This window comes from Mustelus asterias, chromosome 21, assembly GCF_964213995.1.
Source record: "Mustelus asterias chromosome 21, sMusAst1.hap1.1, whole genome shotgun sequence".
Taxonomy (NCBI): Eukaryota; Metazoa; Chordata; class Chondrichthyes; order Carcharhiniformes; family Triakidae; genus Mustelus; species Mustelus asterias.
This window is the reverse complement of record NC_135821.1, coordinates 17672481-17686438: the sequence shown is the minus strand read 5'-3', so window position 1 is coordinate 17686438 and position 13958 is coordinate 17672481. Positions and strand designations below refer to the sequence as shown.

The 13958-nt window shown below is 45.6% G+C and overlaps 1 protein-coding gene across 1 annotated transcript in view; it reads right to left on the bottom strand.

Moving 5' to 3' along the window:
• The window catches only part of LOC144509518 (guanylyl cyclase C-like), an 89796-nt gene that overhangs the window by 60123 nt on the left and 15715 nt on the right, over positions 1-13958 (bottom strand). Inside the window, exon 7 of the mRNA XM_078238425.1 lies at positions 2370-2466. Coding sequence (XP_078094551.1) covers positions 2370-2466 — 97 coding nt within the window. The remainder of the gene's footprint in view (positions 1-2369; positions 2467-13958) is intronic.

Sequence of the window (13958 nt, the reverse complement as noted above, 5' to 3'; positions counted from 1 at the left end):
TAATTGAACATAAACATAGGATGCTTGCTTCAGTTATACAGGGTATTGGTGAGACCACATCTTGAATAGTGTGTGCGGCTTTGGTCCCCTTGTTTAAAGAAAGATGTAAATGCTTTAGAAGCATTGTCCTCGGAAGACAACCCACTCATTCCAGGTATCAATCTAGTAAACCTCCTCTGAACCAGGTTAAAGTCCAACAGGTTTATTTGGTAGCAAATACCATTAGCTTTCGGAGCGCTGCTCCTTCGTCAGATGGAGTGGAAATGAGTGGAAATTTCCACTCCATTTGACGAAGGAGCAGCGCTCCGAAAGCTAATGGTATTTGCTACCAAATAAACCTGTTGGACTTTAACCTGGTGTTGTTAAAACTCTTAGTGACTGGTGGCCAGTGACCAGTGGAGTACCACAACGATCCGTGCTGGGCCCCCTATTGTTCGTCATTTATATAAATGACATCGATGAATATGTGGGGGGTAGGATCAGTAAGTTTGCTGGGTGGTTAACAGTGAGGTTGAGTGTCTTGGGTTACAGCAAGATATAGATGAGATGGTCAAATGGGCGGATAAGTGGCAGATGGAATTTAACCCTGAAAAGTGTGAGCTGATACCCTTTGGAAGGAGTAATTTGACAAGGAAGTATACTATGAAAGGTCTGACACTGGGAAGTTCTGTAGAACAAAGGGACCTTGGCGTGTTTGTCCATAGATCTCTGAAGGCAGAAAGGCAGGTTAATAGGGTGGTGAAAAAGGCATATGGCACACTCGCCTTTATTAATCGGGATATAGATTACAAAACCACAGAGGACATGATGGATTTGTATGGAATTTTGGTGAGGCCACAGCTGGAGCACTGTGTGCAGTTCTGGTTGCCATATTACAGGAAGGATGTGACTGGAGGGGATGCAGAGGAGATTCATCAGGGTGTTGCCTGGGGTGGAACATTTAAGTTATAAAGAGAGGTTGGATAGGCTTGAGTTGTTTTTTCTGGAGCAGAGAAGACTGAGGGGCGACCTGACTGAGGTGTTCAAGATTATGAGGGGAATGGACAGGGTGGATAGGGAGCAGCTGTTCCCCTTAGTTGAAGGGTCAGTTACAAGGGGACACAAGTTAAAAGTGAGGGGCAGGAGGTTTAGGAGTGATTTGAGGAAAAACTGGGAGGGTGGTGGAGGCGGGATGCCTCACATCCTTTAAAAAGTACCTAGACGAGTACTTGGCGTGCCATAACACTCAAGGCTATGGGCTTAGTGATTAGGTGGGCAGGTCAGGATCTTTTGTGCGTCGATGCAGACTCGATGGGCCAAAAGGTCTCTTCTGCACTGTAGTATTCTGTGATTCTGATTCTGTGATAGGTTGGAAAGGCTGGCCTTGTTGCCACTAAAGTTTAGAAGAATGATTGAAGTACATAAGGTCCTGAATGGCCAGAGAATCCTTGCAGTGCAGTAGGAGGCCATTTAGCCAATTGAATCTGCACATACTCTCAGCAACCCAATCCCCATAATCGGGGATTGTCAAAGTGGACATTCACAGGATAGCCGGAACTCTCCGACCTCACCTGCGTCTGGGATTCTCCAGTCCCGCTGAAGTGAATGGCGATTTGGCTGTGCGCCAAATTCTGCATTCTCATTGGCAACGGTGGCAGGGCAATCGAGATCAGAGAATCCTGGCCGATGTTTCCTCTTGGGGGTGAGTCCGAACTAGGGGGTCATTGTTTTAAAATTAGGGGTCGCCTTATAGGACAGAGATGAGGAGAATTTCTTTCTCTCAGAGGGTTGTGTGACTTTGGAACTCTCAGAAGGTGGTAGAAGCTGGGTCTCTGGATATTTTTAAGGCAGAGGTAGATAGAACCAGCTCTGACGAAGGGTCATCCAGACTCGAAACATTGGCTCTATTTTCTCTCCACAGATGCTGTCAGACCTGCTGAGATTTTCCAGCATTTTCTGTTTTTGTTTCAGAATCCAGCATCCGCAATATTTTGCTTTTATCTGGTTTTGTAGATAGATTCTTGTTCGTTTTAGTTTAGCTTTTTAGTTTATTTATCAGCATCACAAGTAGGCTTACATTAACACCGCAATGAAGTTACTGTGAAAATCCCCGAGTTGCCACATTCCGGCGCCTGTTTGGGTACACTGAGGGAGAATTTAGCATGGCCAATGCACCTAACCAGCATGTCTTTCAGACTGTGGGAGGAAACCGGAGCATCTTAGACAAGGGAATCAAAGGTTATTGGAGGTGAATGGGGAACATGGAACTCAACACAAACAGACCAACCATGACTTTATTGAACGGCCGAAGAGGTTCAAAGGACCAAATGGTCTACTTCTGTTCCTATTCGTATATTCATAACTTTCTGAACTAAAGATGTGGCACTTACTTGAACAGATCTACCAGGATGATAACAATGTCTTTGTCCAAGACAGCTCCATCTACTAATGTCTCAATGTCACTGCTTGTCCCGCACATGATGATCACTGTGAGGAAAAATAAACAGACAGTTAGATTAATATTAATTTTTTTCTGATGCTTCCCTCCTTGACATCAAAGTAAAGAATAAGGCAAGAGCAGAAACAGCAATGTGATTAGGACCAGATTTTTTTTTCGGGACGTTTGAAGGACAAATATTGGTTTTGCAAATCTCTTGCAAGGGTACGGGGAAACGGCGGGAGAATGGCACTGAGTCATAATGCTAATTTGGAAATCCGGTTGAGGCACAATGGGCCGAATGGCCTCCTTCTGTGCCGTAAGAATTCTGAGATTCTGTAATCTTCAAAATAGTGACGTGGGATCTTTCACAGGAGTAGCAGGGGCTCAGTTTACCATCTCACCCAAAAGACAGGACCTCTGACAGTGTGGTACACCCGCAGTACAGTGCTGGAGAATCAGACTAGATGGTGTGTTTGTTTCTGGAGTGTGATGTAAACCTTCCAACTCTGAGGCCAGAGTGCTACCAATTGAGAACCAAGTCACTTAGTGGACAGCAAGCTGTAGGGTGGGAGGAATCAGAGACAAGTCCAATCCTACCTTCACAGCACACATTCATGTACCTCCCAGCAGGAGGATAACAATCAGGCATAAGATTGCACAGGTACATAGGCCCCCACTTCTCCTCCGGTCAATCACCTTAAATCATGTCCTCTTGTTCTTGATCCTTCCATCAATGGAAACAGTTTCTCTCTATCAAATCTGACTAAACCTCTCTTGATTTTGAACACCTCTAACAAATCTCCTCCCAACCTCCCTTCTCTAAGGAAAACAACCCCAGCTTCTCCAATCTATCCACTTAATTAAAGTCTCTCATCCCTGGGACCATTCTCATAAATCTTTTCCACGTCTCCTTTAAAGCCTTCACATTGTTCCTGAAGGGTGATGCTCAGCATGGATATAATCTTCGTATTGTCCTTACTTTAGAATTCCGTGCCTCTATAAAACCCAGGATCTCGGATATCTTTTTAACTTCTTCCTCATCCACTCTGCCATACAACCCAAAACAATTTGTGCACATAAAGCCCCTAGGTCCCTCTCTCCCTCATCCCCTTTTAGAATGGTACCCTTTATTTTCTGTTTATCTCTCTTCATTCTTCTGACCGTAATGCCTCACTTCACACTTCTCTGCATTAAATTTCATCCGCCTATTCCATCCTGTGGCCTCCCTGATGAACTCAATACATTCTATGCCTGTTTTGAACAAGAGGCCAGCGAGAGCACACCCCCCATCCCGGAAGCCTCGGATGAACCTGTATCCAAGGTTCCCATTGCCAACGTCAGAGCAGCCTTATCAAAAGTCAACTCACAGAAAGCGACTGATCCAGATGGGGTACCTAGATGAGCACTCAGGTTGTGTGTGGATCAGCTGGCGGGGGTATTCGCAGACATCTTCAACCTCTCTTTACAACAATCTGAGGTCCCTACCTGCTTCAAGAAGACAACCATCATCCCAGTACCAAAGAAAAGCCAGGCAATGTGCTTTAATGACTATCGTCCAGTGGCTCTGACATCCATCATTATGAAGTGCTTCGAAAGGCTAGTCATGGCACAAATCAATTCCTGCCTCCCAGACAACCTGTATCCAATATAGTTTCCCTATCGCTGCAACAGGTCCACAGCAGATGCCATCTCCCTGGCCCTACACTCAACCCCGGAACACCTAGATATCAAAGACACCTATTTCAGACTCCTATTTATAGACTACAGCTCAGCCTTTAACACCATTATTCCTACAAGGCTTATCTCCAAACTTCATGGCCTGGGGCTCGGCTCCTCCCTCTGCAACTGGATCCTAGACTTTCTAACCCACAAACAGCAATTAGTTAGGATAGGCAAAAACAAGAGCTCCTCTACGATCATCCTCAACACCAGTGCCCCACAAGGCTGTGTTCTCAGCCCCCTACTATACTCCTTATACACCTCTGACTGTGTGGCCAAATTCCCCTCCAACTCGATTTTCAAGTTTGCTGATGACACCACCGTTGTGGGTCGGATCTCAAACTATGACAAGACGGAGTACAGGAAAGGGAAAAAGAATCTGGTGAACTGGTGCAACGACAATAATCTCTCCCTCAATGTCAACAAAATGAAGGAGATAATCATCGACTTCAGGAAGCATAGTGGAGGACATGACCCTGTCTACATCAATGGGGCGAAGTAGAAATGTTCGAGAGCTTCAAGTTTTTAGGTGTCCAGATCACCAACAACCAGACCTGGTTCCCCCCATGCCAACACTATAGTTTAGAAAGCCCACCACTATTGTCTCAGGCGACTAAGGAAATTTGACATGTCCGCTACAACACTCACCAACTTTTACAGATGCACCATAGAAAGCGTTCTTTCTAGTTGTATCACAGCTTGGTATGGCTCCTGCTCTGTCCAAGACCGCAAGAAACTACAAAGGGTCATGAATGTAGCCCAGTCCATCACGCAAACCAGCCTCCCATTCAGTGACACTGTTTACACTTCCCCCTGCCTCGGAAAAGCAGCCAATATAATCAAGGACCCCACACACCCCAAACATACTCTCTTCCACCTTCTTCCATCGGGAAAAAGATACAAAAGTCTGAGGACATGCACCAGCCGACTCAGGAGCCGCTTCTTCCCTGCTGCTGTCAGGCTTTTGAATGGATCTACCTCGCATTAAGTTGATCTTTCTCTATACCCTAGCTATGACTGTAACGCTACATTCTGTACTCCCTCCTTTCCTTCCCTATGTATGGTATGTTTTGTCTGTATAGCACGCAAAAAACAATACTTTTCACTGTATACTAATATATGGACACAGGTTTAAGGTGCTGGGGAGTAGGTACAGAGGAGATGTCAGGGGTAAGTTTTTCACTCAGAGGGTGGTGGGTGAGTGGAATCGGCTGCCGTCAGTGGTGGTGGAGGCAAACTCGATAGGGTCTTTTAAGAGACTTCTGGATGAGTGCATGGAACTTGATAGGATTGAGGGTCATAGGTAAGCCTATATATAAGCCTAGGTAGGTAGGGACATGACTGGTGCAACTTGTGGGCCGAAGGGCCTATTTGTGCTGTAGTTTTTTCTATGTTCTTCTATGTTCTATGTGACAGTAATAAATCAAATCAAATCTTGAAGTCTATCATGATCATCTTTGGTGTGGAGTGACATCCCTCAAGCATTAAGCCTCTGGCAACGGGTGAGTGACCTGTTCCAGGTAAAATTTCCTATGGAATCAGATGAAAGCCTGTCTTGTGCACCACTAGGCGCGGGAAGAGAATCAAAAATCTCATCGAGACCTCCATGTTAGAAGTAGATCCCCTCACAATCAGGAGGTGCTCTGCAATGAGCAAACGTAGAAAGGTGGGCCTGACTGTACTGCAAAGGAAACGACCTGTGAACTGAGTTCAGGGTCAATAAAGCAGCCTGATTGGTGCCACGAGGGCTGAGTGGTGGGGGAAGGCCGGAACCAGAGGCAAGTATTTGTGCCATGTAGCTGTTTCTTACCTGGGAAGTATTCAGAAGGAATTGTTTTACTGAGGGTGGAAAGCAGAGTGTAGAGCCAATTGGCAAGAAACATTGACAAGTTGAATGTCTGCTGAGGAATAATAAGCAGACTATCGTTTGGAAAACAAGACAGCAGCGTTATCTTGCCAACACAATCAATTCAAAGCCGTAAGTGGCCCATAAATCTTGGGTTCTGTGTATATTTTCATAGCTGTTGACACATTAATCCAAATGTATAGTTCACCGGGGATCTGTATTCTCACGTGAATTCAAATCACTCCATGGGTTGGGGTCTGAAGTATTTCCATTTCCTAACTGACAGCAATTTCCATTCGCTCATCACCCCTGTGCTCACTGAGCTACATTGGCTTTCCGTCCAGAACTCCTTGACTTCAACATTCTGAAATCCTGTCATGGCCTTGCCCCTACATGCCTCTAATCTCTTCCAGCCCTACAAACCTCTGCACTCCTCCAATTCTGGCCTGTTGTATTTCTCTATTTTCATCGCTGCGCCATTAGTGGCTGTGCCTCCAGTTGCCAAGGTCACTTGGGATCCCTTCAGTAAACCTGTCCAATCTCACCGGCTCTCTCTCCTCCTTTAATATACTCCTTAAAATCCAACTTTTTGAGCAAGCCTTCAGTCACCTCTACTAATATCTCCTTATGTGGCTTGGTGTCAAATTTTGTATGATAATGCTCTCGTAAAGAATCTTGGTCCATTTCATTACATTAAAGGCTGGACGATTGATAGGATGTCAAAACTCTGCTTTGAGGATCTTCCAAGCATGACATCAATTTGATTTGATTTGATTTATTATTGTCACATGTATTAGTATATGGTAAAAATATTGTTTCTTGTGCGCTATACGAAGCATACCGTTCATAGAGAAGGAAAGGAGAGAGTGCAGAATGTAGTGTTACAGTCATAGCTAGGGTTTAGAGGAAGATCAACTTGATGCGAGGTAGGTCCATTCAAAAGTCTGACAGCAGGGAAGAAGCTGTTCTTGAGTCGTTGGTGCGTGGCCCTAGGCATCAATTATCGTACTAGGAGTCAGTAGATGACACCTCCTGTGGTATGGCATGCATCCCTACAATGACCAGTGGCTACCAGAACTTGGCAACAGGTGCCAATGCCAAAAACAACAACCCACAATGACACTTGGTGGTTTCATATGCGGGAATCTGCCGCTCAGGGTTTGGCCTCATCAGCCTTCAGCCAAGGTGTGTCACATGGACACGCCCCATCTGAAATGGATTTGTTTGTTGCATGTCCATCATCTTTCTCAAATGGGAGGTGTCAGACTGAATGGACTTTATAAATCCAAGTTGTTGCTGTAAAGTGTTAATTTCCAGGAGGCATTCACAAGCTTGGCAGCAGAGCTTTAGGAACTTTGCCATTATGCCAGCTGTAATATGATCAAATTCAGCAAACATCACATTCCATGTCATTGCTTAAATCCATAACTTTTAATTATTCAATATTGACTTTCACTGCACAGAAATAAGAACATGGCATATCTTATTTGTGAGTATCTTTTGGAGGAGGAAGCAGCAGGAACACAACTGTTACTGTTTACAGGATCTGTGTTATTAAGGAGCCAAATGGATTTACCATCAAACTATATGGCGGGTAAATGATGACCCCTAGATGGTAGGGGCTGAAGCCCAGTTCTCTAACCTGCGCAGTTCCTCACTCAAAGTGTGGGACTGGTGAATAGTGAAAAGAGGTGAGATTGGTGGAATTTAACAGGCTGTTTCTAAAGGTTCTTCCATCTCTTTAACATTGTGTTTGAAAGACAGTGGGCGGAATTTTTCTTTCCTGCTCACCACGGGAATCGTAGTGGGCAGAGAGGGTAGATCATGCAACGGTCAGTTGATCTCGGGCGGGATTGCGGTCTTGGGGCGAGCGCGGTCGGAAGCGCACGCCCAGCATGTCCAACAATGCACTACTCTCTCAGTACTGCCTCTTTGAAATGCAGCAGTTCCTCAGTACCACTCCTCCAACAATGCGGCAATTCTTCAGTACTACCTCTCTGATACTGCAGCATTCCTGTGGCACTGCCCCTCTGACAGTGTTCCCTCAGTATAAACACTCTGACAATGCAGTATTCCCTCAGTACTGCCTCTCAAATATTGCAACACTCACATGGCACTGCCCCTCCAACATTGCTCTGTAGGGGCGGCACGGTAGCACAGTGGTTAGCACTGCTGCTTCACAGCTCCAGGGTCCCGGGTTCAATTCCCGGCTCGGGTCACTGTCTGTGTGGAGTTTGCACATTCTCCTCGTGTCTGCATGGGTTTCCTCCGGGTGCTCCGGTTTCCTCCCACAGTCCAAAGATGTGCGGGTTAGGTTGATTGGCCAGGTTAAAAATTGCCCCTTAGAGTCCTGAGATGTGTAGGTTAGAGGGATTAGCGGGTAAATATGTGGGGGTAGGGCCTGGGTGGGATTGTGGTCGGTGCAGACTCGATGGGCCGAATGGCCTCCTTCTGCACTGTAGGGTTTCTATGATTCTATGATTCTATGATTGCTGTGCTCCCTCCGTATAGTCCCTCTGTCAGTGCAGTGCTCCCTTAGTTCTGCCCTACTGACAGTGCAGTGCCTCCCTCAGAACCATCCCTCCGACAATGCTGCACTCCCTCAGAACTATCCCGCTGACAGTACAGTATTTCCTCAGTACCGCCTCTCTGATAGTGCAGCACTCCTGTGGTGCTGCCCCTCCAACATTGCAGTATTTCCTCAGTACCGCCTCTCTGATAGTGCAGTGCTCTCTTCGTTCTGCCCTTCCGAAAGTGCAGCGCCTCCCTCAGAATTATCCCTCCGACAATGCTGCACTTCCTCAGAACTATCCCTCAGACAGTGCAGCCTTCCCTCCAAACTACCCTTTCCTTCCCTAAAGGACATCCTAAAGGGAACTGGATGGGTTTTTACAATAATCAATGGTTTCATGGTCACCATTACTGAGACTAGCTCTCAATTCCAGATTTTATTAAGTGAATTCAAATTCCACCCACTGCCATGGTGGGACTTGAACCCACGCCCCAGAGCATTAGCCTGGGCCTCTGGCTTACAAGTTCAATGATATGGCCACTGCACCACCATTTCCCGAAATTTGATGCTCTGAATCTTGCCTATGTTGCTTGCAGAGCTCAGGCAGGTCAGCGATATAGGCTCCACAGGTGCACATGGAATAGAATTAACAAAGGTTGTTGAATCCCATCTTGTGGATGACACGTATGAAAGGATTAGGCTGAGGCTGCGAACTCCCACCCAAGACCAACTGATACCAATATGAGGAATGCCAATTTAAACAGGTACAGAGAATAGTGGAGGCCCATTTAGCTGCAGCAATTGGCAGGGGTTCAATGATCTGAAGAGCAATGTATGTCGTCACAAAGCTGGGTGGGAGGGTGAGGTGTGAGGAGGATGCAGAGGTGCTTCAGTGTGATTTTGACAAGCTGAGTGGGTGGGCAAAATGCAGTATAAGGTGGATAAATGTGAGGTTATCCACTTTGGTAGCAAAAATAGGAAGGCAGATTATTATCTGAATGGCTACAAATGGATACAGGGGAACGTGCAACGAGACCTGGGTACCTTCATACATCAGTCGCTGAAGGTAAGCATGCAGGTGCAGCAGGCGGTAAAGAAGGCAAATGGTATGTTGGCCTTCATAGCGAGAGAATTCAAATACAGGAGCAGGGATGTCTTGCCGCAATTATACCAGGCTTTGATGAGGCCACACCTGGAATATTGTGTGTAGTTTTAGTCTCCTTATCTGAGGAAGGATATTCTTGCTATAGAGGGAGGGCTGAGAAGGTTTACCAGACTGATTCCTGGGATGGCAGGACTGACATGCGAGGAAAGATCGAGTTGGTTCGGATTATATTCGCTGGAGTTCAGGAGAATGAGGGTGCTCTCATAGAAACTGATAAAATTCTAACAGGAGACTGAGTCGATGCAGGAAGGATATTCCCGATGGTGGAGGGAGTCCAGAACCAGGAATCATAGTCTGAGGATAAGGGGTAAACCTTTTAGGACTGAGATGAGGAGAAATGTCTTCACCCAGAGAGTGGTAAGCTTGTTGAAGTCAAAACATTGTATGTTTTCAAGAAGGAGTTAGATGTAGCTCTTGAGGACAAAGGGGATCAAAGGGTATGGGGAGAAGGTGGAATCAGGCTATTGAGTTGGATGATCAGCCATCATCATAATGAATGGCGGAGCAGGCTTGAAGGACCAAATGGCCCACTCCTGTTCCTATCTTCTCTGTTTCTATGTCACTGTGCCCATGCCTAAGAACTGCAGTGACAGAGGAGGTGTCAGCAACAGTCATGTTACCAATTTGCTAGCTCACCCACCACAGAATCCAATCTAAATAAAACAAAGTTATGTTTGCTGCCATCTGGTTCACCCTCAAATTTCACTTCACTTAAACCCTGTTTTGAATCCTTATGTGCGATACCAGAGGATATCAGTCACGGTGGTACAGTGGTCGGCACTGCTGCCTCACAGTGTCAGGGACCTGGGTTTGATTCCCGGCTTGGGTCACTGTGTGTGGAGTCTGCGCGTTCTCCCCCGTGTCTGCGTGGGGTTTCTCCCACAGTCCGAAAGACGTGCTGGTCAGGTGCATTGGCCTTGCTAAATTCTCCCTCAGTCTACCCGAACAGGCGCCGGAGTGTGACGAGTAGGGGATTTTCACAGCAATTTGACACTGCAGTGTTAATGTAAGCCTACTTATGACACTAATAAAAAAACTTTAATATTTGTGTGCGTCTGAGCTGTATCCCTTGTAATATACAACCCTAATTTTTACATCGATATTATGGTCTGTTATTCATTAATAGAAACCTCTTGCCTCTTTATTGATGTTGCATTGCAGTTACAGCTGGCCCAACAAATGGCTTTAACATGGAGGATCACGAGCAACAGTTTCAAGTCCAACTCTAACACGTCACTGGGAAAAGCACTGAAGCCGGATTAAGTACTGTGTCCTGTGCGGGCTGAGGAGGCAGGATCGATCTTGAGCAACTGACTCAGCTGGTCAACAGGTAGTAAAACTTTTATTGCCAAAGTCAATCCAAACAATGTAACTACCTAAATAAACTACCCAAATCAATCTGAACCAACCCAAACAATTTAGATACAAATTCGATAAGCTAGGTCAGAGAGTAGTAAGGGCGTGGAATGTCCTGCCTGCAGCAGTGGTGGAGTCGTCAACATTGAGAGCGTTCAAGTGGTTATTGGATAAACATTTGGATGATATTGGAATAGTGTAGATTAGAGGGGCTTTAGGTTGGTACCACTGGTCGGCGCAACATCGAGGGCCGAAGGGCCTGTACTGCGCTGTAATGTTCTATGTTCTATGTTCTAGGTCCCCGAGAACATTGAAAGAAAAGAAAAAAGCATTTACTTATCGAGCACGGTGCATGGATTGAAAAATGCTTTACACGCAATGGGCTACAAGCTAGAGGAGGGAAAACAAGGATTTGAGATTTGTAGGAGCTACATGGAGCCATTCCAGTTGAAAATTCCAAGGCAAGAGGACACCAACAATAGAGGAAAGGTGAAAGGATGGGTACACAATAAACTCACCTCCTGACTCTCCAAAGTCTGTCCATCACCTAAAAGGCAAAAGTCAGGAGTGTAATGGAATACTCTCCACTTGCCTGGATGCATGCAACTCCGACAACACTCAAGAAGCTCAACACCATCCAGGACAAAGCAACTCGTTTGATCAGCTCCTTAAACATGCACTCCTTCCACCACCGATGCATTGTGACGGCAGTGTGTACCATACTCGAGATTAACTGCAGCAACTCACCAAGAGTTAAGAGAGAAATCAGAAGGGCAAAAAGGGGACACAAGATTGTTTTGGCAGATAAGGCAAAGGAGAATCCAAAGAGCTTCTACAAATACATAAAGGGCAAAAGAGTGACAAAGGAGAAAGTAGGGCCTCTTAAGGATCAACTAGGTCATCTATGTGCGGATCCACAAGAGATGGGTGAGATCTTAAATGAATATTTCTCATCAGTATTTACTGTTGAGAAAAGCATGCATGTTAGAGAACTTGGGGAAAATAAATAGTGATGTCTTGAGGAGTGTACATATTACAGAGAAAGAGACGCTGGAAGTCTTAAAGTGCATCAAGGTAGATAAATCCCTGGGACCTGATGAAGTGTATCCCATGACATTGTGGGAGGCTAGGGAGGAAATTGCGGGTCCCCTAGCCGAGATATTTGAATCATCAATAGTCACGGGTGAAGTGCCTGAAGATTGGAGGGTGGCAAATGTTGTGCCTTTGTTTAAAAAGGGCTGCAGGGAAAAGCCTGGGAACTACAGGCCAGTGAGCCTCACATGTGTGGTGGATATGTTGTTGGAAGGTATTTTGAGAGACAGGATCTACAGGCATTTAGAGACGCAAGGACTGATTAGGGACAGTCAACATGGCTTTGTGAGTGGAAAATCATGTCTCACAAATTTGATTGAGTTTTTTGAAGGGGTAACCAAGAAGGTAGATGAGGGCAGTGCAGTTGATGTTGTCTACATGGACTTTAGCAAGGCCTTTGACAAGGTACCGCATGGTAGGTTGTTGCATAAGGTTAAATCTCACGGGATCCAGGGTGAGGTATCTAAATGGATACAAAATTGGCTTCTGTTGGGTGGTTGTAGAGGGTTGTTTTTCAAACTGGAGGCCTGTGACCAATGGTGTACCTCAGGGATCAGTGCTGGGTCCACTGTTATTTGTCATTTATATTAATGATTTGAATGAGGAGGCTTGGTTAATAAGTTTGCAGATGACACCAAGATTGGTGGCATAGTGGACAGTGAAGAAAGTTATCTCCGATTGCAACGGGATCTTGATCAATTGGGCCAGTGGGCTGACGAATGGCAGATGGAGTTTAATTTAGATAAATGCGAGGTGATGCATTTTGGTAGATTGAACCAGAGCAGGACTTACTCAGTTAATGGTAGGGCATTGGGGAGAGTTACAGAACAAAGAGATCTAGGGGTACATGTTCATAGCTCATTGAAAGTGGAGTCACAGGTGGACAGAGTGGTGAAGAAGGCATTCAGCATGCTTCGTTTCATTGGTCAGAACATTGAATACAGGAGTTGGGATGTCTTGTTGAAGTTGTACAAGACATTGGTAAGGCCACACTTGGAGTACTGTGTACAGTTCTGGTCACCCTATTATAGAAAGGATATTATTAAACTAGAAAGAGTGCAGAAAAGATTTACTCGGATGCTACCGGGGCTTGATGGTTTGAGTTATAAGGAGATGCTGGATAAACTGGGACATTTTTCCTCTGGAGCGTAGAAGGCTGAGGGGTGATCTTATAGAGGTCTATAAAATAATGAGGGGCATAGATCAGCTAGATAGTCAATATCTTTTCTCAAAGGTAGGGGAGTCTAAAACTAGTGGGCATAGGTTTAAGGTGAGAGGGGAGAGATACAAAACTGTCCAGAGAAGCAATTTCTTCACACAGAGGGTAGTGAGTGTCTAGAACAAGCTGCCGGAGGTAGTAGTAGAGGTGGGTACAATTTTGTCTTTGAAAAAGCATTTAGACAGGTTACATGGGTAAGATGGGTATAGAGGGATATGGGTCAAATGCGGGCAATTGGGATTAGCTTAGGGGTTTAAAAAAAAGGGCAGCATGGACAAGTTGGGCCAAAGGGCTTGTTTCCATGCTGTAAACTTCTATAACTTTATGACTCTTTCAACAGCACCTTCCAAACCCATGACTTCCACAACCCGGAAGGACAAGGACAGCTGACCTGTGGGAACTTCATCACCTGCAAGTTCCCCTCCAAGCCTCACAACATTCTGAATTGGAACTATATTTCTGTTCCTTCGCTGTCGCTGGATCAAAATCTTGGAACTCCCTTCTTAACAGCATTGCGGGTGTACCTACGCCAGATGAACTGCAGCAGTTCAAGAAAACAGATCACCATCACCTTTTCATGAGCAATTTGGGAGAGGCAATATATGCTGGTCTTGCCAGCGATGAGAAGGG